Genomic DNA, 25,817 nt, shown 5'->3' with positions numbered 1-25,817 from the left:
TACGTAATATGGTAATTGGTCTTAATTCCCCCTTATATTAAGACCATCTTAATAGAGTCGGAGAGATGGTTGATATAACAACGTACAGCAAACATCTACTTAATTGAATTACTTCCAATAAACAAATATTTCTATACTTAATTAGTTACGTCATCTTAAAGAGGCTCTGGTCTATTGGTAGAGCGTTAGGCTTACAAACCAGAGCTTTCGGACGAAAAATAGGATGATTCTGTGCTTCGGAGGGCACTTTAAGCAGTCGATTAACTATTTAGTATTTAATTAAGTATGTATTCGTATATTGAGCAATGTCAGAGGCCTTTGACGGCTCAATATTAATCCTGACACTGTTTTGATGAGGTCAGTCATTGACCTCATAAGTACTAACAACCCCACAAAAGAGGATTTGATTTGGAAATCATACGATTGAAGAATTACCAGACTCTCCCCCCTATAGCTAATACATCATCATCTCCCTAGCATTTCCCGTTTTTCACAGGGTCCGCTTACCTAACCTGAATATTTGGCAGGTCCGGTTTTTTACATAAGCGACTGCCTGTCTGACCTAACCCGCGAAGGGAAAACCAGCCCAATACAGGTTAGGTCACATACCTCCGAAAATGCATTTCTCGGAAATATGGGTTTCCTAACGGCTACCACGGCTCTCGTATAGCTAGTCCATAATGTTGGAAACGTCATTTCCTTTGTCGGTTTTAACGACACGACCGGGATGATTCGCATGCTCTTAACATGTTTTATTTTTGTTTATGAGTGTTATACAAAAATGAGCATCAACAATTTACTTATTAGATATTTTATCAGTAATAGAATGTTATCCATATAAAATCTGTAGATTAAATAAGTCATTATTAATTGCAATGCGGGATTAAATAGATAAAGTGATCGACTGGTAACCATTTGGCAGTTACTATAAAGAAGGATAGGCAGGTCGGTAGGTACGATCATTAGCGTAATATGTATATGAAATATGCACTTTAGTACCATGTCACATTAACTTTTTGACAAATTGAACTGTAAGTCTTACTAAATTTCGTAATGTTAATGCTACAGGGTTCTAAAGTACCCACTTTGATAAGATGACGATAATATTGCTCATGATTGTACTTCATCTTATTGGATCCCTCCAATTTACACCTATTAGTCAATTGTTCCCACCGGGATTCGAATCTGGGTCGTCCGGATCGTGAGCCCAACCCTCAACCACTGGACCACGGAGCCCGTTAGCACCGCGCTAACGCAGCAACGTTCGGTAGCCGTTCAACGCTGATGGCGCTGTGGCACAGCCAAGCAACGCAAGCGCTGTGGCGACGCTACACGGGCGCTAACAAGACGACAACGTTCGAAAGACGCTAGTGTAGGGGATCCCTAACAAAACAAAACTTAATTAAAGCGCCGCACAAATTATCTGTCAAATAAATCAATAAATAAATTGCGACGTTGACGTGCCTCCGACTGAGGTGAAATTGTATCACACCTTTTTATAAGTTTTCTGGAACAGATTAGTCAATTTTACGAGACGGTGAAAAGCAACCAACAATGGCGTATTCACACACCATGAGAAAAACATCACATTGAATTTAAAACTACGATCATTTTCATCAAATTTATAAACATTTTTTGCTTCATTCTTCACTGAAATGATATTCCTATATCGCGTGCGAGTCATTTCGTAAAATCATTTCGAGTGTGAACATTAGATAATCAGCTGTACACGCCATTTGGCGTTAGCATTATTCCAAATAAGTAATTGTAAATATTGGTGTCGGACCAATTATAATGGATGACTTGAGATCATTAATTTGGTTACATGTGATTGAACATTTAAGTATGGTTATGTTCTTACGTAACGATGGCTATGAAGAATTGATCCGAGTCGGAAAATACCCAACTTATAATTTGGTACTAAACAGTTAATTTCCATCTCAAGGGTTCTTTATTTAAAAATTCAATCAGAATGATCTTAAGCCACTTGTGCCGGGCCCACTCTGATTGGAATTATGGTAGTGAGTTATACTATGGAAATGTCACCGCACCGAATATTACGTATATATTAAATATAGGATTATGTCTATTTTTTTTGTGATCACATCCCGGATATTCCATACTAAAATCTCATACATACCGATTGCCGCCTAACGCGTAAGTCGCGATCTCTATTTCTTATTCCTTAGCTTTTAAGGGGGGCTCTTTAAGGCTAAAGTAAGACCCAGAGGGGGTGAGTTCGGCGCCCGGTACGAATTGGTGCGGGGCGGTTACCGTTCTATATACGTAGTATTATTCTACGTGCTACGGAAGGCACGTTAAGCCGTTCGTCCCGGTTACTACTTACTGATGTAAGTACGTAGTCGTTACACGAGTCATGTCAGGGGCCTATGGCGGCTCAATAATAACTCTGACACCAAGGTTGATGGGGTTGGCACCTCACAACCCACACGATAGAAGAGAAGATTCTACGTCAGGATAGTAGATATCTAATATGTTTCCATGACATCATAAATTTAAAATAATGCCACATGACGTCACCATTATCGTCCAAAGGCAAATGTTTCAAACGCTTTGTACGAGCAGGTGTTATCTATTGATAGTTCTGTTGTCCATGCAATACAAACAACGTAATACCCATTTGTTAACAACTTGTCATAATAAAGTCGTTAACTCATTAGTCTTTACCTACTTTGAAGTGTACAAACTAGTAAAAGATAAACAAACAATGAAGTTCTAAAGCGTTATTACGAGTACTTATAGCGCGCGCGTTGCGATATATGAACTTATGAACCAATATAATTGCTTCAGTTATCGCATAGCCAATAGCGTTAGTCCATATACCGCAACGGGAGCGATATGCTTGCAGCATTGTGTGACTAGAGATTGTCGTACTAGTGCAAAGTGTACACACATTAATCAAAAATCAAATCAAATATACTTTATTGCACAGAACTAAAATTTCAACAATCAGACATTCCTTTCGAATTACTCGAATGAACCTAATATTAGTGCCGTACGTTAATCAATTTGTTATATGCGTATGACTTCAGTATCTGTAAGCGAAACAAAGCGAAAACTCCTATACGTATACTGTTTATATCTATAAAAAAAATGACAAATTAATTACTAAATAAATGAGAGCATTCGTCTTGTTTCTATTCTAAGTATTCTTTGTTTCATCAAATATGTTGTGATAATTGTATATGTACCGTAGTTTGGGTTTCATTGTGTTTGTTTTCACATAAATTAGTGTTCTTTATTGTCTGCACTTATCTTTACATTCTGACGAACTTGGGTTTTGGGAAAATCTTTATAAGATCGGCCTTAGATTACTTAGACGTTCCTACAAAATGGTACTAATTATGACATGGTATTTCATTGTTCACTTAAAGGTTTAGTTGATTGTATATGTTCCATGAATAATAAGTCTTTTAAAATCTTTATACACGGATTCTAAAAGACAAACTCGTCTATAATTTTGTGAACTCACAGATCCAAAATATTTTGATATACAAATGTGGAGTAAGCCAGTGGCCAGTAGTGGGACTGTATAAACACTTTGTTGCAAATGACTGTTTATCACTGACTGTCAGACTGTCTATTTATCACTTTTTTGGATGCAGACACTTATCTATAACGACAAACTCGAACTCCCGTGTCCCGAAGGAGTTCGTACGTTGTTCGCGTCGAGTTCGTACGAAAACGCGTCAAAAGTTCGACCGGTCTTGAGCGATATTACATGTTTCAATCGTTTGTCAATCATGACTTAGGATTCAAACAAAAATCGACCTTATTATTACTGGACTGTGATCGTTATTTGTAGGGTTATATTCTGTTTGTTGAATACTGACCACAAACCATGTGTTTTGGCAAACAGAATATATCCCACTCAAATTAAGATCATAGTGCAGTTATTAAGCCCATGCAGACTTTTGTAAACTCTGTCGGCACTAATTCTTTCCGTGGTTTCTCGTCAATAATCTGTCAATCGATGACCCATACAAATAACGATCATAGTTTACTGAACTTCGCCGGCACAAATGTCGTTGCGTGCTTGAAAGATGTAATATCGCTCTTACCCATTTACATGTCTTACTGTACATTTGCCGTTAGTGGTATTAACTACTTGGCCTTTAGACAGCTTATCGACGAAGTACTCGAACATTCTACCTCTTGCAGATATGGTTCCGCGGCGTCCGCAGCTCCAAGTTCCGGCATGTGTACGGCGTGCCGTTCAAGCGCGAGCGTTGCTATGACAACATCAAGATCACGCGCAACGCTCACGACTCCAACTTCTGCGCAGTCAACCCCAAGTTCGTAGCCATCGTCACCGAGGTGGCTGGAGGAGGCGCCTTCCTTGTGCTGCCTTTGGATCATGTAAGTGTTTTCGCGGTACACATCATTCAGCACTTATTCCACTTTAAAGTCGTAAGACTGAATGCCCTTTTAAAATCGAAATCCCATTGTTTAACTATTGTGTCTGGAAATCACAGCCTTAGGAGGTTAAGTAAGAACGGCACTACTTGAAGAGGTTTGTATCGTTTCTTTACAATATAATACGACGAATCCACTTATTTGCATAAGAGCGCACGTTACACACAGAATTGTAGAGAGAAGAGAAAATTGACGGCAGAGTTGCCCTACCATCATCATCTCCCTAGCATTATCCCGTTTTTCACAAGGTCCGCTTACCTAAGATATAACAGGTCCGGTTTTTTTTACAAAAGCCACTGGCTGACCTTCCAACCCGCAAAGGGCAAACCAGCCCAATACAGGTTGCCCTACATAAAAAATAATTTCCAACACTACTTACTAATGTTAGTACGTAGTTGTAACATGAGCCATGGCAGATACCTATGGCGACTCAATTATTACCCTGAGACCAGGGTTGCTGAGGATGGTCATTCACCTCACAACCCACACGGTAAAAGAAGTAGAAGATGAGGATGGTTCAAGATGTCTTCTTCCATTCACCTCTGTTTTCCATTTATCGTAGCCTTCACTCGCTTATAACAATATTTTTTTAAATAAAGTCTTGTGCTATGTGCTGAGGTTTTTTTGCAGCTTATGTGCCGAGGTTTTTTTGCAGCTTATGTGCCGAGGTTTTTTTGCAGCTTGTCCCCGGCTATACAGGTTGTGAGAAGCTGCAGTAGTTTTAGGCGGATGAGACGTTCGTTATGTAAAAAATGACGATTCAAAGTGTAACTATGTTACCTACTGAATTTGAATGTTTTGTTGATTTCCCCCACATCCCAAATATAGGTGCCATGTTAAAAGTCATTCAAAGAATAGATTATATAGGAAAAGCTTTCATTTTCCTCATTTAAATAGGCAGGTAACAAGTCGGTTGTAGTGGGTCACATATTTTAAACTTGTGAAATTTGACGGCTAAATAATATTGCTCACGCGAAGACGTGAGGGGCTTTACTTTACGATTTCACTAGTAATTCTGGTTTTATGATGATTAAACTGTTCGACATAAAGTTAGTTTGAGAGCGAAGAGTAAACAGACATATAATGTTATATGCATTCATAGACCACGTGTATTTCCCTTATTCTTCCATGTGGGTTGCGAGGTGGATGACCAACCCTGGTGTCAGGGTTATTGTTGAGCCACTAAAGGCCCCGACATGGCTCACGGCCACTTACATCAGTAAGTCGTAACTGGTACCAATGGCATAAATCGGACAATCGGATGATCGGCCTGTAATGTCCCAACCAAACTGGGGATCACAAAGTGATTATTGTGATGTGTGAATATATCTCCACCGGGATTCAAACCCGGGGTCTCCTGATCGTGAGCCTAACGCTCAACCACTGGACGATATACTGTGATCCTGCTCCTGCCTAACAGACCGCTTTCGCTTCTTTGACTCTCACCTAACTCTTCATCAATGCTCGCTGGTTAAGAGTAATTGACCTTGCTATTTGACAGTTGTTTTCATTGCGCACTTACTTTTATATGCGCAAATGTCAAAATGCACTATTGCTTTCTTAGTTGAATTGCTTCGATGTGGCCATTTAACCCCTCAGGTCTTTCTTTATAACATTCTGAATTTGAACAAATATTGTCGCCAAATAATAGTTTGATATGTAATGAATTGAATACCTGATAACAGCTTCCATTCCACATTAGTCATACTCAATGCTCTGATTGTTAATATCTATTTCCGCGATTCATTCCGAGAATAGACCGCGTTTGAACAATACTGAAAACTGGACTAATTAATATTGGCGAACATTCTCACAATCGGAATCACACCCGAGAAATGTGTTTTCGGGGGTACCTACCTGATATCGGGTTGGTCTCCTTTAGGGTTGAAAGATTAGATCAGATTAGATTAGGTCAGATTAGATCTTCAGGTTAGGTAAGCGGATCCTCAGATAACGCTCAAGAAAGTAATAAATTGCAAAACAGGTGCTATTGCTATACGAGCAAGGTGCCCATTATGGCTGACACCAACTTGATTTTTTGACTGTTGTAAATCTAGCTCTATCTCTTTCTTATATCACACAAGTGCAGAACGTCACTATTTTTAAAGCTCATTCGAAGTTTAAATCCATAATATTTCTTTACAAATATTGAATAAAACAAAAAAAAGTAAAAAAAATAAGAATTAAATATTGTTTAAAACGAATAAAGATCTATTTATTTTATTTTAAATGCCATAATAAAGAGAGGAACACATTTAAATGTAAATAAATAATTAAACGCCCATGCCCTTGGCACGCGCTACGAACACCTATTCATCAAGCCATGTTAATACAATGAAGTAATATGCATCTGATTTTCTCATTTACTCTACTGCGTTTCAATGGATGCATTTGTGGCATGGTAATTATATAGCACAAGCATTGGATGATATTTTAATACGTTTAAGTTGTTTAGTTGCTCAATATATAATTAAGCATTGCACATTACATTCCTATGTACATGCGTCATGTTTGTGTAAAGAAAGCTTCTAACATTTTATGTTACAAAATAAACTAAAAATAAAGGTGCAGACCTCCCGTTTCTATGCCGCCATCTATCATTCAATTACAGTAATATTTTACACGTCATCATCACCAGCCCATTAACGTCCCCACTGCTGGGGCACGGGCCTTCCCTATGGATGGATAGGGAGATCGGGCCTTAAACCATCACGCGGGCCCAGTGCGGATTGATGGTTATTAACGACTGCTAATGCAGCCGGGACCAACGGCTTAGCGTGCCTTCCGAAGCACGGAGGAGCTCGAGATGAAAACTTTTTTTTTGTGGTCACCCATCCTATGAGCGGCCTTTGCGAAAGTTGCTTAACTTCAACAATCGCAGACCGAGCGCGTTTACCGCTGCGCCACCGAGCTCCGAATTTTACACGTGCAAAAACGAATTTAGGGATTACGGGCGTGAGTTTATGTATGTATGTATGTATGTATGTAAAAACGAATTTCCTACAAGTAGCTTCGCAATTTTTTTTATCTTTACATCAATGTTGCCATTAAAGCCAGTATCTGATGGTTATTGTGAAATGTTAGTTGCGGAATTAATTGTCCGACTGTTAATTGTCTTGAAGCATCTCTGCTCTAAAACTAAGGGGGTTATTATGACTTCCATTATAATTAATTATACATTTCAAGTGTTAACATAAAGTCACTTATATATTATTTGCTTTAGCTAAATTGTAAAAGAAAATTTAATTCGTATCTATTTTTAGGTACTTATTTTTTTAGGTGTGAAGCCGTGTAGCCCATTTGGTAGAACGCTTGCCTTTCACTTCAAGGTCGCAGGTTCGAATCCAGCACAGGCCTAAACCAATGATTGTCGAATTTGTTTTGGCATTCATGTTTGGATCATAAATGATTATCACGTGCTCAGTGGTGAAGGAAAACATCGTGACCTGACCTGTATTGGGCTGGTTTTCCCTTCGCGGGTTGAAAGTCACACAGACAGGCAGAACAGCTGCGAAAATATGAATGAATTATTATGTGCGTTACGGGACTTGGAGATTAATAAATACGTAATAATGGCGGTTTATGCAAATTACGATAGAGAAGCGTAACTTTCGAGGTAACAAGAAAGTTTACAACAATGTTCAACAGGTTGGAGATGCTTTTTTTTTGCTTTTCGGCATTGCTGTGAGAGACACCTCTCTGTGCCAGTGCCGGAAAGGGGTTCTAAATGGATTTTATTATTTTATATTTATTTTTAACTCAATATTTATTCATTTTTAATTTTAATAAAAAAAAAAATAAAAAATAAAAAGAGTTTATTTCGGACATGTTCCATAGTGGTTAGTAACAAGCAATAAACAACTTAATCTAGTGTTAGTAATAGAACGCCAAAAATAAAATAACATTTACACACGACACGGCTCGACAATTATAAACAACAAGAAAACGTACACATTAACACAACACATTACTAATAAGCAGGTTCCCACCGCCTGGTCACCGGTATCTGCAAGTCCACTTCAGTATGTAAGCGCATCCAGTGGCCCAGCAGTGGGGTGTCCCACCTATCAGTCAACACGCTCAGAATGCCGTTTGAGCTGGAACGTAAGCGCCTCAATAGCGATGCACACCTCTTCCTAATAATTGCAAAGAAACAATCTGTATTGTGATCGGCAAACATTTTTGACGCACTGCAAAAACGCGGCAGCCCAAACAGCACCCTGAACGCGTTATTGTATTGAACAAATATGATTAATAAATAAATATGATTTTAATTTTAAGTTTTGATTTTAATAATTTTTAACTATATTATTATTTTTTCATTGTAATAACTTTTAATTTTAAAGGGACATAATTATATCTTACAATATGGGTGGGTACCTACCTAAAATAAATGCATTTTATTTTTTTTCATTCATTCATTTGTGGTTCGAGCAATACCATAATTTAATGAGTGTTTTATTGCTTTTTAGATAGCCAAAATACAAAATAAACCAATCCTAAGTTCTTATTATTCTTTTGGTGCCTCTCCAAAGTGTAGGTTGCCAGTGAGCTTGTCATTTTGTTTATCGCGATAAGAAAGTCCATGTAAAGGCTAATTACTTTGAGAACTACTATGATTTACATCAGCCATGCCAGAGGCGTTTGGTGGCACAATAATCATAGCAATAGAAACACTAAATTGGGGGGTTAAAATGGCCATATCGAAGCAATTCATCTAAGAAAGCAATATTGCAATTTGTCATTTGCGCATATAAAAGTAAGTGCGCAATGCAAACAAATGTCAAATAGCAATATTGCTTTCTTAGTGTATTTTTAGCCCCTCTGGTCATCGATCTTACAACCCGTACTATAGAAGATCACATAAGCTCATGACTATATACACCTAAGGCCGAGGTTTCCAGACACTAGGGTCTCTTAAACAGGTTTGTATTTTAAAAGGGGCATTCGGTCCTACGTCACAGATCAAAGGTGATCAAAAAAAAAATCATGAAGTCATTTTTTCTTGTACCTATTCTTCTTTTTTTTGTTGTAGTCTTGCCTGGCTGTAACTTTTAATACCTTTTGTTATTCCGTTTTTTTTTGTTCTTTAACTACGTAATCCAAATTCTACATGCATGTTAATTACATAAGTTGTGCACGTTTGTAATTGGTGCAAACACTAGTACTAGCCAGAAAGTTATATTAATTGTGGTGTGTTTGTACTGTTGATGAGCCTAATAAATAAACGAAGTATCTACGTCTCTAGGTGGTGAGCCGTGTCGCCGTCTATAATTCTTACGTTTCTTATTATGTTTGTTTCAGACGGGGCGACTAGACTTCAACGCCAGCCGGGTGACGGGCCACAAGGGGCCGGTGCTCGACATCAAATGGAACCCCTTCAATGATAACATCATTGCCTCCTGTTCCGATGATTGCACGGTAAGAGTTACCATCATCACGCGTTTTATACTGTATTTACACCAGTCCAGTCCAGGTACAGTCTCACCAGAGGACCTACAATTTACAGTCTCTCTACAATCGCTGACGTGTAACCAGTCCAAATTCAATGAACACCTGGACTAGAGAGTAGAAACGGCAACATTTTGCCACTTGACTAAGCTCAAAGACTTGATGTAAATGTCGAGTTGACAAGGTGTCGAGTAAATGCGTAAAGCACTGTATTTATAAGCAGAGAAAAGACCAATGAGTTGAGGCCATTCGTAAATGGAAAAAAAAATCAGATTCGGTGGTGTAAAGCTAACCAGGGTTTTGTATCCGCTACTTTTACAGTTGAAGACGCGTATTCCAACCACTAGACTATCTATCACGGCTGTGCACAGTAATAACTCGCGCCAATTCTATATTGCTTTTTTTTGTCAAACGCGCAATTTGATGTAAATTGCAGCCATTACGCGTCGGTGTTCCGTTTGCCCAATTAGACTTTTTTTCTGATGATTGGCACGAAAGCGCAGGCATTTACAATGAATGTTGCTTTGTTATGAACTGGTACAGTTTCGCTATATGTGGTAAGGTCAGGTTATGTATGATTTGTTGAATTGAAATCAGGCACCCACATACAAATAGGGTACTTTCCAACTAGTCAAATCAGTTACTTTTTACTTATACGTATGTATGTGCCGTGTGTATGCACGTCTTTTTCAATCTAACTTCTAAACGATCTGTCAGAATTGCCAATCTCAATTAGTTTTCTTACCACGGCAAACGACCACTGCTATCTTCTAAACATCGCTATTCAGAAGAATTTCAGGGAATTTTCTTGTTTCATACTTTTTAGAGCGCAATTTTCCCGTAGTCGGGTTTTGGTTTTTAAACTGATATATTTTTATGAATATTATGATGCAATGCGAAGTCGGAGCGTTGTTACTTATTATAGTTTATTTACAAAGTTCCACTGTTGTACTTGTTTCTATCGTAAATCCTATTGAAAGTATATAGAAAGACAATTTCTGCTGAACAATTATTTACTTAATATGTATTTTTTGTTACTTGTTAAAACAGTGCCACCATTAAGTCTTTCGGACGTGAGTAAATATACATAAAACATACATAAACAGCCTATATACGTCCCACTGCTGGCCACAGGCCTCCCCTCAAGCCGTTGGTCCCGGCTATTAGCCGTAAAAACACCTCCACCAACCCGCAGTGGAGCAGCATGGTGGAGTATGCTCCATACCCCCTCCGGTTGATTGAGTAAATAATTATGTATGTAAAAACAGTGGTACCTACGTAAGTTCGCGCTCGTATAATTATGTAAGTATATATATTATGAGTGCTAGTAATTGTAAAACACTAAACAACACCTCATTCATTCAAATTATCTATTGTATTATTGTTTTCCATACACTTATTGATTCGATCTGGTGGTTACTAGTTCTTACGTCAATTTGCAATCGATTAATAACATCTGTTTGACCGTCGATGACAATGGAGACTATTTGAATTGATAGTGTATTAGTGTAATTGTAGATTTGTATGTGAGCACTGTATAGCTTGATCAATCACTTTGCGTTGAGAATTTTAATAAAACAAAGCTAGGCACATAATAAAAGTTGGTCAAAGAAATTGTTGAAATTGCTTAAATGTTCTAACTTCATTCTCTCTCCCTCTATATTTAAGAGCTGCGCTCTTGTCGGTGGAGTAATCGCCATTACTTCATAGATAGGGCGTGTAGAACGAACTTCATTCATAACTTACAGATTAAAAAAAAATATTTCGGAAACTAGTCCATATTATGTAAATGGTGACCAAAAATAAATTTAAAAAAAATCTAGATAGACAGTCAGAAGAAGATGATTGCAATAAAATATATTTACGAATTTAGAATTAAATTATATAGAATACGAATTTAAACCACGTTTTTGATGACGTCATACGCGTGTATTTCTTTTTCTATGCTAATTCCATAGAAATGTATCATTTAGACGTTTCGTAAAAAGAATCTCATTTGACTAAGTTGTTCTCTTGCCTAACAAAAACGATTGTTATGGTTGATAAATCCATAATAATATTTTCTTTATCAATCTTTGCAACAAGTATGGATTGTTTTATTGTAGCTTAACCAAACATAGACATATAAAGCTTGCAACGTTATGTGATCAACAATAGTTATAGATAAGTCATTAATATCAGAATGATAATGCTGCTTCCACTTGTCGCTTATCAACCCGGCGATCGATCCGTTGTACCTAGTCTATGTCTAAAATATAACATAAGTTCACGACAATATACCTAGTCATAGGTGACAGGGCAGCAGTAACTGTCAGTACTATTCACATGCGGAGGACAGGGGTCCTAGTACGGCTTTAAAATAGACTTCACATCAGACAGAGTACTGCGGGGCAGAAGGCAAGAGGGAAACCACTGCTATATTTTTCCCTAAAAAGTAGCATGGAGAATGCATCGACAAGAGCGTGGCTCTTAAATTAGTGATGTGATGAGTCATAGCTACTTCCATTGCAAGATGAACTAAGTACCCACACCTCACCGAGGTTTCTGTTAGACCAACGTGATAGGTGGTGAGCCGGTGGTGGTGGTATATCTACAAAATAATACAAGTTTTTAATATATCCACGCTTATTTCCTTTTGTATATTGATAGACAGAGGCGTAAGCACAGCCTGGACAATCCATACAAATATCGTATTTTTACCCTAACCACGTAAGTCCGACCGAGACAGACAGTCCGCGCGCGCTCCCTTACTTGCTTTTAACTTTCGAATCTCATTTTAGCTCTTGTATGTTATATATACACTATGTTGTCGGGAACCAATCTTGGTTGGTACTCGCCGGTTACTCGCGCGATGCGGATGCTTAACGCCCTGGCCCAGGACAACCCGGACGTTGACCTGTATAGCTGTTCGGTGGCCAAATTCACAGATGTGGCATTTCGCTATTGTTCTAGTTAAATAATAATAATTGTTATGTCTTATATGTGTTTGTTTCAGTCGAATTGGTTTTTACTGTAATGGCTGAATGTAAAACTGTAAAAATAAACAAATAAATGTTTTGTTATTGCAGGTGAAGCTATGGCACATCCCGGACGGTGGTCTGTCCATGCACCTGACGGACTGGCTGGTGGAGCTGCAGGGGCACAAGCGGCGCGTGGCGTACGTCGAGTGGCATCCCACCGCCGAGAACATCCTGCTCAGCGCTGGCTTCGACTACCTGGTACGAGATTGTATACTCATGCACGCACACACACACGCTCGTACACACGCACGCACCCACACACACATCCACACACCCTCACATAATCACACTCTTTGAGCATTTTCGCACTACTCCGATTCTTATCCGATCCGAATCCGTCAAACGACGGATCCGAAGTATTCCGAAGTGGCCGTAGAACTAAGAGTTCTTGTATAGTAGATTGGGCACGACATCCGATATCACTAAGTAATTTATAATAAGAATCAAATGTAGACAAAACGCCCTTACAATCCTGGCATTGCTGAGAGGCAATCACCTCTCGAAGCCTCGACAACAAACATTTCAGGACATCCATACCGACCCCGCGATCGTGGTTGTCATTTACCTTCCTTATGCGCTTATCGCCATCAACCCGATCCAGCCATCCAGGCTGCTCTCTCGAAAATAATTCTCTCAGACGATACGTTTCAGTACAAAGAAGTAAACAAAAAAGCCGCCATTTTCTACAAAAACTAAGGCCAATACTACATCCGCTATCAGTCCGTTCACCCATTCTGAAGTTACTACGCATAATGTTACCAAGACCCCCGCTTCACGTTCGTGTTAGGAACACGGTGGTACCAACCTTCTTGTATAACTTTTAAATCACAAACTTGATTCATCGGATCTTAAGATTAGCATTATGTCATACTTCAGGACTGAAATTATAGAATTGTGATATTTGATAAGTTCGCAGTAGAGTTTCTTGACCTCGATTTCTTCACTTTTCACTCAGTCTTCTAACCTATTATTAGTAGAACGTTTGCCTCTCACTTTGAGGCCACAGCTTCAAATCCAGCATAGGCCGAAACCAATGATTGTCGAATTTGTTTTCGAATTCATGTTTGGATCATAAATGATTATCACGTGCTCAGCTCAGGTGAAGGAAAACACCGTAAGGACCCACATTCTCTAGAAATGCATTTTCGGAGATATGTGACCTAACCTGTATTGGGCTGGTTTTCCCTTCGCGGGTTGGAAAATCAGACAGTCGCTTCTGTAAAAAAAACCGGACCTGTCAAATCTTCAGGTTAGGTAAGCAAACCCTGTGAAAACCCTACGGAAAAACCCTATTATCAGCTAGCGTTAACATACAGAGTGTTAGTGACATCGTAACGAATACTAAGGGGATGATTCAGACCATGATTCTGAGTTAATATCAAGTGGAATTTTCCGTCGCAAAAGTATGGGACGGAAAATAATTTTAAAAAATCTAAAAAGAAAAACATGAATTTTGCGACGGAAAATTTCACTTGATATTAACTCAGAATCATGGTCTGAATCATCCCCTTAGTATTCGTTACGATGTCACTAACACCCTGTATGTTAACGCTAGCTGATAATAGGGTTTTTCCGTCACTAACACCTGTATATTCCTAAATTATCTTAAAGATATCGCGTGCATATGCCACGCCATGTTACCATATTTTTTAACAACCGTAACTAATATCTGTAGTCAAATCATACACCCAGTCGCGTGCTAGGAACCGATTGCACCGAACTTTGTACCACAGTCCCGTTCTGAAGTAATTTATCTGTTGTGAGAAATTTGATATTTCCAACGCGAGTGTATCGCTCAATTGATCACGAATTGACATTGAACGTGTAATAAAATTGGTCTATTAATCGAATCATTGGCGCACGCTGCTTGGGTTGAGACTAATTGAGATTCCTCCAAAATATGCTTGATTGCTTTGTACAGTTTATTTAAATGTATGTGGTTTTGAGTTATGCGATTTATACGAATCGAAGGAAATAATTAATTTTATCGCGGTTGACGATTAATGGATGCGTATGATAGACAAATATAGTCCATTCTGTGGATTAATATCGCAGAACCCTGGAGCATATAATACAGAATAATACTACGTATAGATCGGTAACTCTCCCCCCACCAATTCGTATCGAGCGCGCCTCTGGGGGTGACGTCGAATACTTTAAATAATTATACGGCGTCATGTTTCTTTTCTTTCCCGTCGTCTTTTATATTTATTTTGTGAACCTCCAGATCTTCGTGTGGGACGTGGGCAAGGGCGAGGCGGTCCGCGTGCTGGAGTGCCACAGCTCGGCCATCTACTGCATGTCCTTCAACCGCGACGGCTCCTTGCTCGCCACCACCTGCAAGGACAAGAAGCTGCGGATCATCGAGCCCAGGCGGGGGATCGTGCTCTCTGTATGTAACTATGTATCACCTTTATATCATATTAGAGCTTCCGTGGTCCAGTGGATTCAGCTTTGGGCTCACGATCCGGAGGTCCCAGATTCAAATCCCGGTGGGGACATATCACAAAAATCACTTTGTGATCCCTAGTTTGGTTAGGACATTACAGGCTGATCACCTGATTGTCCTAAAAGTAAAAAGATCCGTGCTTCGGAAGGCACGTTAAGCCGTTGGTCCCGGTTATTACTTACTGATGTAAGTACGTAGTCGTTACATGAGTCATGTCAGGAGGCTCAGTAATAACCCTGACACCAGGGTTGATGGGGTTGGTAATTCACCTCACAATCCACACGATAGAAGAAGAAGATCACATTAGAGCTTCCTAGGTCCAGTGGTTTGAGCTTTGGGCTCACGATCCGGAGGACCCAGGTTCAAATCCCGGTGGGGACATATCACATAAATCACGTTGTGATACCAGCCTGTAATGTCCTAACCAAACTAGGGATCACAAAGTGATTTTTGTGGTATATCCCCACCGAGATCCGGATCCTGAGCCCCACACGATAAGAAGATGTATGTAAAATCTCCCAATTGAGCATTCGTCTCTACCCCCCGCAGGAGGGCCCGTGCCACCTGGGCACCAAGGCGTCCAAGTGCACGTTCCTGGGCGCGTCGGGCCGCGTGCTGACCACGGGCTTCTCCCGCCACAGCGACCGGCAGTACGCCGTGTGGGACCAGCACGACCTGGCCCAGCCGCTGGTGCAGGAAACCATCGACAGCTCCTCGGGCGTCGTGTTCCCCTATTATGATTATGATACTAATATGGTAAGTTACACTCGATTTTCAAGTAATTGACACAGTTTCCTCGACCTTATAGACGGCGATTCGGCTCACCACCCGTCACGGCGATTTAACAGAAAAAGCATTTAGTTCATCTTGTGTTGGATGTACCTCTGACTACCCCAATTAGGATATAGTCGTGAGCTTATGCGTATATCCAAATTTGTTTTGTAGTAATAGCACACACCAGACACTCCATTTTTGTATGGAGTGTGATGTGTGATCCGGTGTGTGTAGCCCCTTCTGTCTCTTTCTTACCGTGTGCCGCCTAACACGTAAGTGCGAGCGAGACGCAGTCCGTTCATCATCTTCCTAACATTATCCCGTTTTTCACAGGATCCGCTTACCTAACCTGAAGATTTGACAGGCGCGGTTTTTACAGATACGACTGACTGTCTGATCTTTCAAACCGCGAAGGGAAAACCTGCCCGTGTTATGTATGTCACATACCTCCGAAAACGCATTTCTCGGGAATGTGGGTTTCCTCACGATGTTTTCCTTCGCCGCTGAGCACGAGATAATCATTTATGATCCAAACATGAATATCATTGGTTTAGACCTGTGTTGGATTGAAACCTGCGTCAAGGTCCACCCAGTCCGATGCGTCAAGGTCACGAGCTGGCGCATCGAGATCGGGAAAATCGACGCTATTTGGACTCGCTCGAGATCGCGGTTACCATGGTTACGCCCACAAATCTGCTATTATACTTTACGATTCTGATTATCGAGTCTGTGACCTTGGCGCATCAAGCTGGGTGGTATAATGACCGCTATACTTCTTAGCGGCTTACGACCATTTGTGACAAGTAAGTTATCAGAGGGGGTGAGGTAGCGCCCGATACGAATTGGTGCGGGACGCAGAGTTACCATTCTGTACGTGGTATATTATTCTTTATCCTCTATCGCAGGTGTACCTGGCGGGCAAGGGTGACGGCAACATCCGCTACTACGAGGTGGTGGACGAGCCACCATACGTTCACTTCCTCAACCAGTTCCTCTCCGGGAACCCACAGGTTCGTATACTCTTGACCTGCTATAGAGTAAGTAGTATGCTCGAAAATCTTGTTAAAATCCAAACCCAGGTTTAACAATTTTGTCTGATTGTGTATTGTGTGCATTGCGAGATTTATTTATTTATTTATATAGACATTTGCAACATTACAGTATGAACCATTGCATTACAAACAAGATTCTTATGGGCCTAAAACAAATTTACAATATTATAATGATAAATTGAACAACAATAAAGGAAGGATACACAAAATAATAACAAAACAATTCAATTAATAATAATGAGACAATACATAACAATAAAATAATTATTATTTAACTAAACGAGATGTTATTGTTATTTTTAAAAAGTAAGCTATCAAGATCTGGAAAGGTTTCTCATCGCGTTTTTGTGTGGTACAATCATGAGCAATATCATGTACCCACTGTAGAACCAAGTCGCGTTAACATATTTTGATATTTAGTGAAACTTTCAGTTCAAATTGTCCAAAAAATGAATGTGACATGGTACTAAAGTATACTGGGTGTTAGTGACATCGTAACGAATACTGAGAGGGATGATTCAGACCATGATTCTGAGTTAATATCTCGTGGAATTTTCCGTCGCAAAATTCATGAAATTTTGAGTTTTTTTTTTAAATTATTTTCAATTCCATATTGTGTTTTAAGCTGCATAGAACCCAAATTTCAATAAAAAAAACAATAATGAGAAATTTTCGAAAATCTTCAATGTAATGGAGACTACAATTTTGCGGTAAGTACCCATAATCAGCTGCTCGAACGGGTTAACGGCCACACGCACCGCGCGCCGCGCGCCCCGCTCCGTACGACCCACTCCGCACGCCCCGCTCCGCACGCCGGCGGCAGCGCGGCGGCGGCGGCGGCGGCGCGGCCTACAAAGTAGGCACTACTAACTAACCGATCCTATTTCTTTCTCTGTCTATCGTAAATTATAAATTTATTTTATTCTTATTCTTAAATGGACGGATAATCGACAGGCATAAAATTTATGGAATACACGTCAATTTTAAGCAGAAATCTAAAACAACCGACAGAATTAAGTTGACAGCACACGTCAAACGGTTTGCATACCAGCGAGATACCTTTTGATTCGGCCGGGTTATTCATTCATTTACTCATAGGAATCGGGGCCATTATCTACCTAAAACAGTTGAAACAGTAAATAATTGTATTCTTTGTTGTCATTAGAATAACTAACAACCAACTAACACAACCACCACAGATTAGGTAATTAGTTACCTACTACGTCAACCATCCACCAACTTAGTATGTAAGTACCTACGCAAAACTTCGCTACACAAAAATTGAGCGAGATCGCGTCTAGAATTGGGCGGACACTCCGCCAGAGTGTTGCCTATCGATATTCTATCGATACCTAGTTAAAAAAAAACCAATAGTAGGTACCTATCGATAGATGTTTTAGATCAATACCCATTATTGTTACAAAGCAAAACCTATCGGTACTATCGCTAGTATCGATCTAAATGTACTATCACTACTTTCGATAGTTTAGACAATTTTCAAGTTCAACAATTGATAATCTGCCTATCGATCTCGTAGTTCGGCAACTCCGCCGCGTAGGCAATTTCGGCATGTTCAAAGAAAAAAATTGTCCGAGAGGGGTGATCTTATTTTTCTTGTTACATGTTGGTACCGAGGTACTAAGTACTAAGTTATTCGTGGTTTTAAATCTCATTGTTAAATCATCAGTAAAGAACTAATTAAACCTATCCTGTTCTGTGTACAATATTCATGTAACGGCTACGTACTTACATAAGTACCTAGTAGACGGGAGCAACGGCTTAACGTGCCTTCCGAAGCACGGATCATTTCACTTTTAGACAATCAGGTGATCAGCCTGTAACGTCCTAACCAACGGCCTTATAAACAGATTTTTGTGATATGTCCCCACCGGAATACGAACCCGGACCCTCCGCATCCCATCGCTCAACCACTGGACCACATAGGCCAAGAAGGTTCTAAGACATAATTAAAGGATCCTGGGACGCAAGACCTCCGAGTTAGGGCTTGTTTGATCTGTCTTGATGGATACTCGGACATGAAAAGCCTCACGGATCAAGGGCAACGCGAACATTACGAACAGATACTAGGTATTTCTTTGAGTTGATAGGTATCAAGTGGAGTTTCCTGTCGCAAAATTCATAAAAAAAATAGATTTTTTTCAGTCCCATATTGTGTTTTAAGCTGCATAGAACGCACATTTAAAATAAACAAATAAAAATTACTAATTATTAAATTTTATCAATGTCATCAATAATAATAATAATAACGTATCTACAACTTCAGCTATGCGCAGGTGAATAGCCGGCGCACGGGTCAAGGGCAACGCTCGCCAATAAAGTAGGCATACGAACAGATACTATTTCTTTCTCTGTCACTTGCACCATAAACATACTTCTCTCTCTCTCTCTAGTCGTCGGCTCGACTCGGCCGCGGCCGGTGCGTCGTCGGCGCCCTTAGTCGGCGCCTTTGATGCTTTGCGCTAACGCCGCCGCGCGCTTCCGCTCAGTCGAATACTAAGCTTGACCCGAATCGCGTGATGTTTTTCGAGGACATTTTTTTCGTGTTTGTGAGTGTTTTGTGTTTGTTTTATTCTGTAAATGAGTAGTGTCGACTATGATGATAGATCATAGACCATTTACTGCGCAAAGGTATGGAAGATTGTTGATGTTTATTAAAGAGCAAGGTGTTGTGTTTGTGAGTGCGTGTGATACCTACCTACCGCGGAGGAAACGCGATGTTGCATACCTACGTGACGTGACATGTTCTAGGGTACCTACCTAGGTACTTCATCCGAAGGAATAACATTTAAGGTAAGGCAAGAGTAGGGTTTTTATTGTTAATAAGTTAGGAACGTTTTAATAACTGGTAGGTAGGTACCGTGCGTGAAAAATCGTGGCAGTAGGTGTTCTACTTCAACAAACTCAACATTTTTAAACGTTGCACCACTAAGCATCTAAATACAAGAGAATGAAAACTCCTACCTAGATATCAACATCGTATCACGCACGCACGCGTAACGTAGCCGTGCGTAGGTTTAACGTCTGTGTGCCGCGTTGTTCGACTTACATTGCGGCACAGTAAAAATTCAAAATCTTAATTAAACATTTGCGACAAGAAAAACACCCACCATCGTTTTTAGTACAATAAAATAGGCGTTCCATTTTTTTTTTCGTTACGATGTCCCTAACACCCTGTATACATATTAATGCTTGACCGTTCAAGGGCTGACGGCCAAAGAATCAGTAAAGTTGTGTGTGATTGACTGAAAATGATTTATTTGTATGTTATTTTGTGTTAATTTCGCAAAGCTGTATGCTGTTACTAGGATCTGGATGGATCTATTCTAGATCTAAATTTCCAGTTCAGTTTTAATATTAAGAGATGGGCCCAACATTCGTTTGGTATTCGGTATTTTCGGTACCGAAACCGAATATTCGTATTCGGCTGAATATCAAATTGTTGTTTGGCAAACCGAATAATATTCGATATTCAGCGCGTTATTTACTATCTCTTATTATGCAATATTTCCGTTACGATCTTCTATTTCACTTACCTCTTATACAATAGGTGCTTATACACACCGTTCTTGATGTGTTCTTGGTGGTCTAAAAAGGGAACAATGAAGCAATGCATCTAAAAAGCTTTATTGAAATTTGACATTTGCGAGCATACAAGTTAGTGCGCAAATAGCAATATTGCTTTTTAGATTAATTGCTTCAATGTGGCCTTCTAGAACCCCGGAATATCCTACTAATATGTCAAGAAAATTATTTAAACGAACATGTGAGCAATATGTATTATATTCCAGCGCGGTCTAGGCTTCATGCCGAAGCGCGGCGTCAACACGTCCATATGTGAGGTGTTCCGGTTCTACAAACTCCACACGTCACGTGGCCTATGTGAGCCCATCTCCATGATCGTGCCGCGCAAGTCTGATTGCTTCCAGGTAAGTTGATAATTCAGATTGGCGCGTGTACTGAGTACTGTGAAACCTCGAATTTGGTAATTTCTTAGGTCAAAGGCCGCTTTAAGCGATAAGGCCGCCATTTGCCATGTACTTAGTCAAGAGACTTTTTGTAATTATTTATTTTTATTTTGGTGCAGTAAAGTGTATTTGTTTTGTCAAAGATAAACGATGAAATTCTGATTACTAAATAAAGACAGATCTGAAGGTGACAAAAAACGGTTATCTTTTGTCTATTTAATAAAGAAAAATGTAGTAATAAGTGCGACATTTTGTCACGTTTTTCTATGACGCGATGACGTCCCAGTTTGCTTGTACATACAAACTTCATAGTACCGAACTTCGTGTTTTGATGTTTAGTAAAAAGTAACTGATGTGACTAGTTGGAAACTATTATACATGCCGTTCAGTGTGAATAATTCGTGCACAACCCAGTGTTAGTACGGAGCGAAAGGGAGCTAATTGCACTTGGGTGACCCTTGGATGACCAATGTAACTGCAGGGCGCTGGGGTTCACTGCACCTAATACAACCAGCTGGGGTACACCTAACAAAAACGGTCATAACATTACATCCACAGGAAGACAGCGTCATCGATTTTAGCCTCGTGCGAAAAACATTTGTCGTCTATGCTTTCGCTTGAGTATCCAAGTTAAAGAATGGTCATAGCTGGTTTTCACCGGTAATATTGATAAGCAAAAGTGACCGATTTAAAACAGAGTTATTCCTGAATGAATTTTTGACTTTGGATACAGATAGCCGTGTACGGGTCTAAAAAGGTCACATCAAAGCAGTTCATCTAAAAAGCGATATTGTAATTTGACATTTGCGCGATATTGCGTTTTAGATGTATTGGTCGAATGTGGCCCTTGTAGTCCTTGTGGATGCGCTAGTAACCGTCCCCCGCAGGAGGACCTGTACCCCGACACGGCGGCGCCGCGGCCGGCGCTGGCGGCCCGCGACTGGCTCGGCGGCATCAACGCGCCGCCCACGCTCATCAGCATGAAGACTGGTCAGTGGCGCCACACCTTACATCCACCATAATCGTTTAAAGTCAACTGAGGAATGTATAGAATGCTTGTGCCAGATGCTTATCATCCTGGGTATGTCGTAAGAACCTTTGGACAATGGATGAAACCAAATCGTGTTCTCTCTAACAGCCCTCGCATCACCAAACCGCGCGAGGGCTTCGATAAATATCCGTACAACATTTATCTGTGTAGATAGCACTCGCGGCGTCTACTGGTCCAAGCTGTCGATATAATTCTTATTATCCATTATATTATATCATATTATATTCTTATCCATTGTTAAACTTCAATACCAAATGTGGCTGAAGTCGTCATCTAATAGCTCTGCTTACTTCCTAGTGAAAGTTTCCAGAGTCGATAGAATACCATTAGGGGTAACATGTGCATCGTGATAAAACTTTGTGACGGTTATTTTATCGATTCTGACGATATAATTATGTCGTTTTATCAAAAGACGAACAAAATCACGTGGTACGCATGTTAGGGAAAAGAACAAAATAATCGATTTCGACAAAATTTATTTAATCGATCGATAATTTTATGACGTTGCGCAAGCCCTGCAGAAGTAGCTGTGAGTCTAGTTGATTTAAATTGATTGCCACGTCCACCTCTTACAGCAGAGTACTAATAAGGGCGATTTTTGTTTTAATCCTAAGTCACTATTGACGAATGATTGTAAGATGTAATATCGTTGTTAGGCGTGACGATCTCGACGCACAAGCCGCGCAGCAACAAGGAGTCCCCGGCGCTGCAGCCGCAGGACGCCAACAACCGCAAGAAGTTCGCCTTCCTGGCGCGCGAGACCACGCCCGACTACCGCCCGCTCAACACCTGGCAGGAGGACGGCCTCAACGACAACGACAACCAGGTGTGTACTCCTAATCTGCATCTTCCCAAGAAAGAAGCCATTAGAACCTTTCTCGTACTCTAGTTATTGTTCTTTTCACCCGTAGATGTCGTGTATCTACCGAAGAAGTCTGGCACGTAATAAACTACCTGAAGGTGGTACTTTCTGCCGTTAGGTTTTTCCCACTTTTTGGTAACGTTCGTTCCCGTTCGTTCCGCACGATGAAGCTGTCTCATTGAACCTAGCCCAATACACTTTTCTGATACTTGTCGCCGAGACGTTTCTCCCATACGGATGTCTTCATCGTCTTCTTGAGTTTCCCCCTGAAACTTTTTTCCCAGGACCATGTACGGCTTACCCTCGTAAGCTTAACTGAAGCCTTCAATTCTTGCTTAACATAGTGATTACAATCCTCTGGAGAAGGCTGCGACAGTGGTTCAGTATAACGGGATCGGCGGTTCGACGAACTGCTGCAATATCACGTAATAACCAATACAATAAACCTTCGCCAGGTGTCAGAGAAGTCAGCCAAGACGCAAGCCAACCAGAGCACGAAGTTCCACCAGCTGCGCTGCATGTTCGCGGGCGCCGCGCCCGCCAGCGACGCGCCCGCCGCCGTGCCGCTCTACAAGCAGATCACGCACGGGGACGTGTTCTCCACAGAGCACGAGGTGACGCACGCTATACTTATTTCATTTGGGTAGTTTAGCTAAGCTTCATCCTTTCGAGTTTCGATCTAGGTCTAGTCCTGTAACGAATCCTATTCTGTGATTAGCTAAAATGTCACTAAATTTACACGAGTTGATATTATTGATACGATTTATATCAGAATAGCATTTCTGGGACGCAGGTAAGCCGGTAAACTCCCGTAATAACTTGGAGCCTACTTATTGAATGTTTGTCAAGTTTTTACTCGAGCGCTGGATTTACCAAGTAATAACCACGTCTCATATTATGTTTTGATTTTGTCTCTTATTAGATTTAACTTCTTGGAGTAAGGTTCTTCCCTAGATGTGACTTTTTGAAAGAATTCAGGTTATAGGTGACGTAGCGCTACGAGGAACACACCAATTTGTAGAGCGTTACTAGGTGAATCTGAACAGTCGAAATTATTTTTTAACTTTTTTGTAGTGTGCCTTACTGTTTTGCTTTCGGATAGCCGTATTAAAACGACCCCTCCCCCCGCAGCTGCGGCTGGCGTTCAACCGCCAGGGCGAGGAGCTGCGCATCGTGAAGCGCCAGCTGGCCAACAGCCAGCAGCGCGTGCGCGACCTGGAGGCCGCGCTGGCGCAGCTGCAGGCGCGGCCGCAGCACGCGCACTAGCCGCCGCGGCCGCGGGCCAGCGCCGGCCGGAGTTATGACGCGTTTTCCTACGAATTTACATGTAAGCGTACCAATAATGGTCACACTTCCGAAAGATTGGGACTTTTCCTGCATGTTCGCCCGAGACGGCGTCGTACGAAAACGCGTCCAAGCTGTGACCGGTCTAGTACAAAGGACTTCACACGGCGATGCACGATGTTTAGAAGAGAGTTGCAGGCTTTTTGAATGGCCCTTCTTAGGCTTCAGTGCATATTAGAGCGACAAGCCTATAACTTGCCCAAGGTAACGTGGACGTGATCCGTTAATAACACGTAACCAGTGGTAAACCATTCCCAAGGCAATGCGGTCATTTTTTCTAGTGGATACTTATTCACATTACTTAAAACCATTGACAGAGTTGGGCAAAGACATAATGAAGAACATATCTCCAAGAGGCTTACAACGATTTTGGGGATAACACTAAAATACTTTTCCAATTACTTGAAACCTGCAGGCTTAGCACCGTAAGCGTGCGGCTCTTTCTCGCCTAGACATACGTCACCCGTCACTCTCTCACAGAACTGCACAGAAAGAGACAGATGATCTCTGTCGCGGCGAGAAAGAGTCGCGTGCTTACGGTGATAAGCCCGCTGACGTTTGTATAAAGATTTAGGTAAAAAAAAATGATGACACTTTCTCTCTGATATTGTGCCCGCGCTGGTTCGTTGTCCTAGTATTACCGTCACATGTCAATATTTAAAAGAAACAAGCTCATTGTGCATCGCTGTGTGCAATAACATACCAAGTCTTTAATCTTGTCAGTTAATGATTTTATTTCCGTAATAGCGTCGTTTTAAGCTGTCGCTTGTGATGTTTTAAAGATGGTTAAGGAAAGGATAAGTAAAAAAACATGTCGGGTACCAATACCAAGTGAGGTAGCAAAGAAAGTATTAAGCATAATGCCAACGGAAGTACTTTGTTATTGAGATTTTTATACATTGTAGCTTGAGTGCTAGCGGTAATGTTCGACATTGGTGCCTATTCGGGCAACCACCAACTTAATTCGACAGGATTAAAACTAGCTCTATCTCTTTCTTGCACTTACAGTAAGTGAAGGACGACACGAATTTAGGAGCTGCCAAAAGTAAAATAAGGTAAAGTTTTGCGTCGGTCGGAATAGGCACCATTGTTACTTTAAGAAGAAATGAATTCCATGTAAGGCTTGATTGAATTGTTAGCGTTTTGTGAATCGTATAAGCTTATGGCAGCTTTATAAGTCATTTTGTAATATTTTTACTTGTATTTTCAAGCGAGAAGTGAGCTAATTATTTATTTTTTACTATACTTTACTTTTTAGCTAATAATAACGACAGTGAAATCACACAAATTGTTTAGATTCATACATTATTTTTTTTTGTATGAATGCTCAACAGGTGGACCCATTATTCCTTATGCTTACTTTTGTAAGCTCAGTACTTTTTATTCCATGA

The 25,817-nt window shown here is 40.5% G+C and overlaps 1 protein-coding gene across 2 annotated transcripts in view; it reads left to right on the top strand.

The window, feature by feature from the left end:
• Window positions 1–24,699, top strand: part of LOC126369633 (coronin-2B-like) — a 32,215-nt gene extending 7,516 nt beyond the window's left edge. For both annotated transcript variants that reach the window (XM_050014150.1, XM_050014152.1), the window contains 11 exons: window positions 4,183–4,380; window positions 9,742–9,858; window positions 12,957–13,106; window positions 15,136–15,300; window positions 15,907–16,113; window positions 17,037–17,141; window positions 20,993–21,130; window positions 22,057–22,159; window positions 22,877–23,046; window positions 23,538–23,696; window positions 24,214–24,699. In XM_050014150.1, the coding sequence (XP_049870107.1) occupies window positions 4,183–4,380; window positions 9,742–9,858; window positions 12,957–13,106; window positions 15,136–15,300; window positions 15,907–16,113; window positions 17,037–17,141; window positions 20,993–21,130; window positions 22,057–22,159; window positions 22,877–23,046; window positions 23,538–23,696; window positions 24,214–24,348 (1,647 nt within the window). In that variant the 3' untranslated portion in view covers window positions 24,349–24,699. The remainder of the gene's footprint in view (window positions 1–4,182; window positions 4,381–9,741; window positions 9,859–12,956; window positions 13,107–15,135; window positions 15,301–15,906; window positions 16,114–17,036; window positions 17,142–20,992; window positions 21,131–22,056; window positions 22,160–22,876; window positions 23,047–23,537; window positions 23,697–24,213) is intronic.
• The last annotated feature ends 1,118 nt before the right edge of the window (window positions 24,700–25,817 follow it).

The sequence above is a fragment of the Pectinophora gossypiella genome, chromosome 9, assembly GCF_024362695.1.
Source record: "Pectinophora gossypiella chromosome 9, ilPecGoss1.1, whole genome shotgun sequence".
Classification (NCBI taxonomy): Eukaryota; Metazoa; Arthropoda; class Insecta; order Lepidoptera; family Gelechiidae; genus Pectinophora; species Pectinophora gossypiella.
This window is presented reverse-complemented; position numbering and strand designations above follow the sequence as displayed.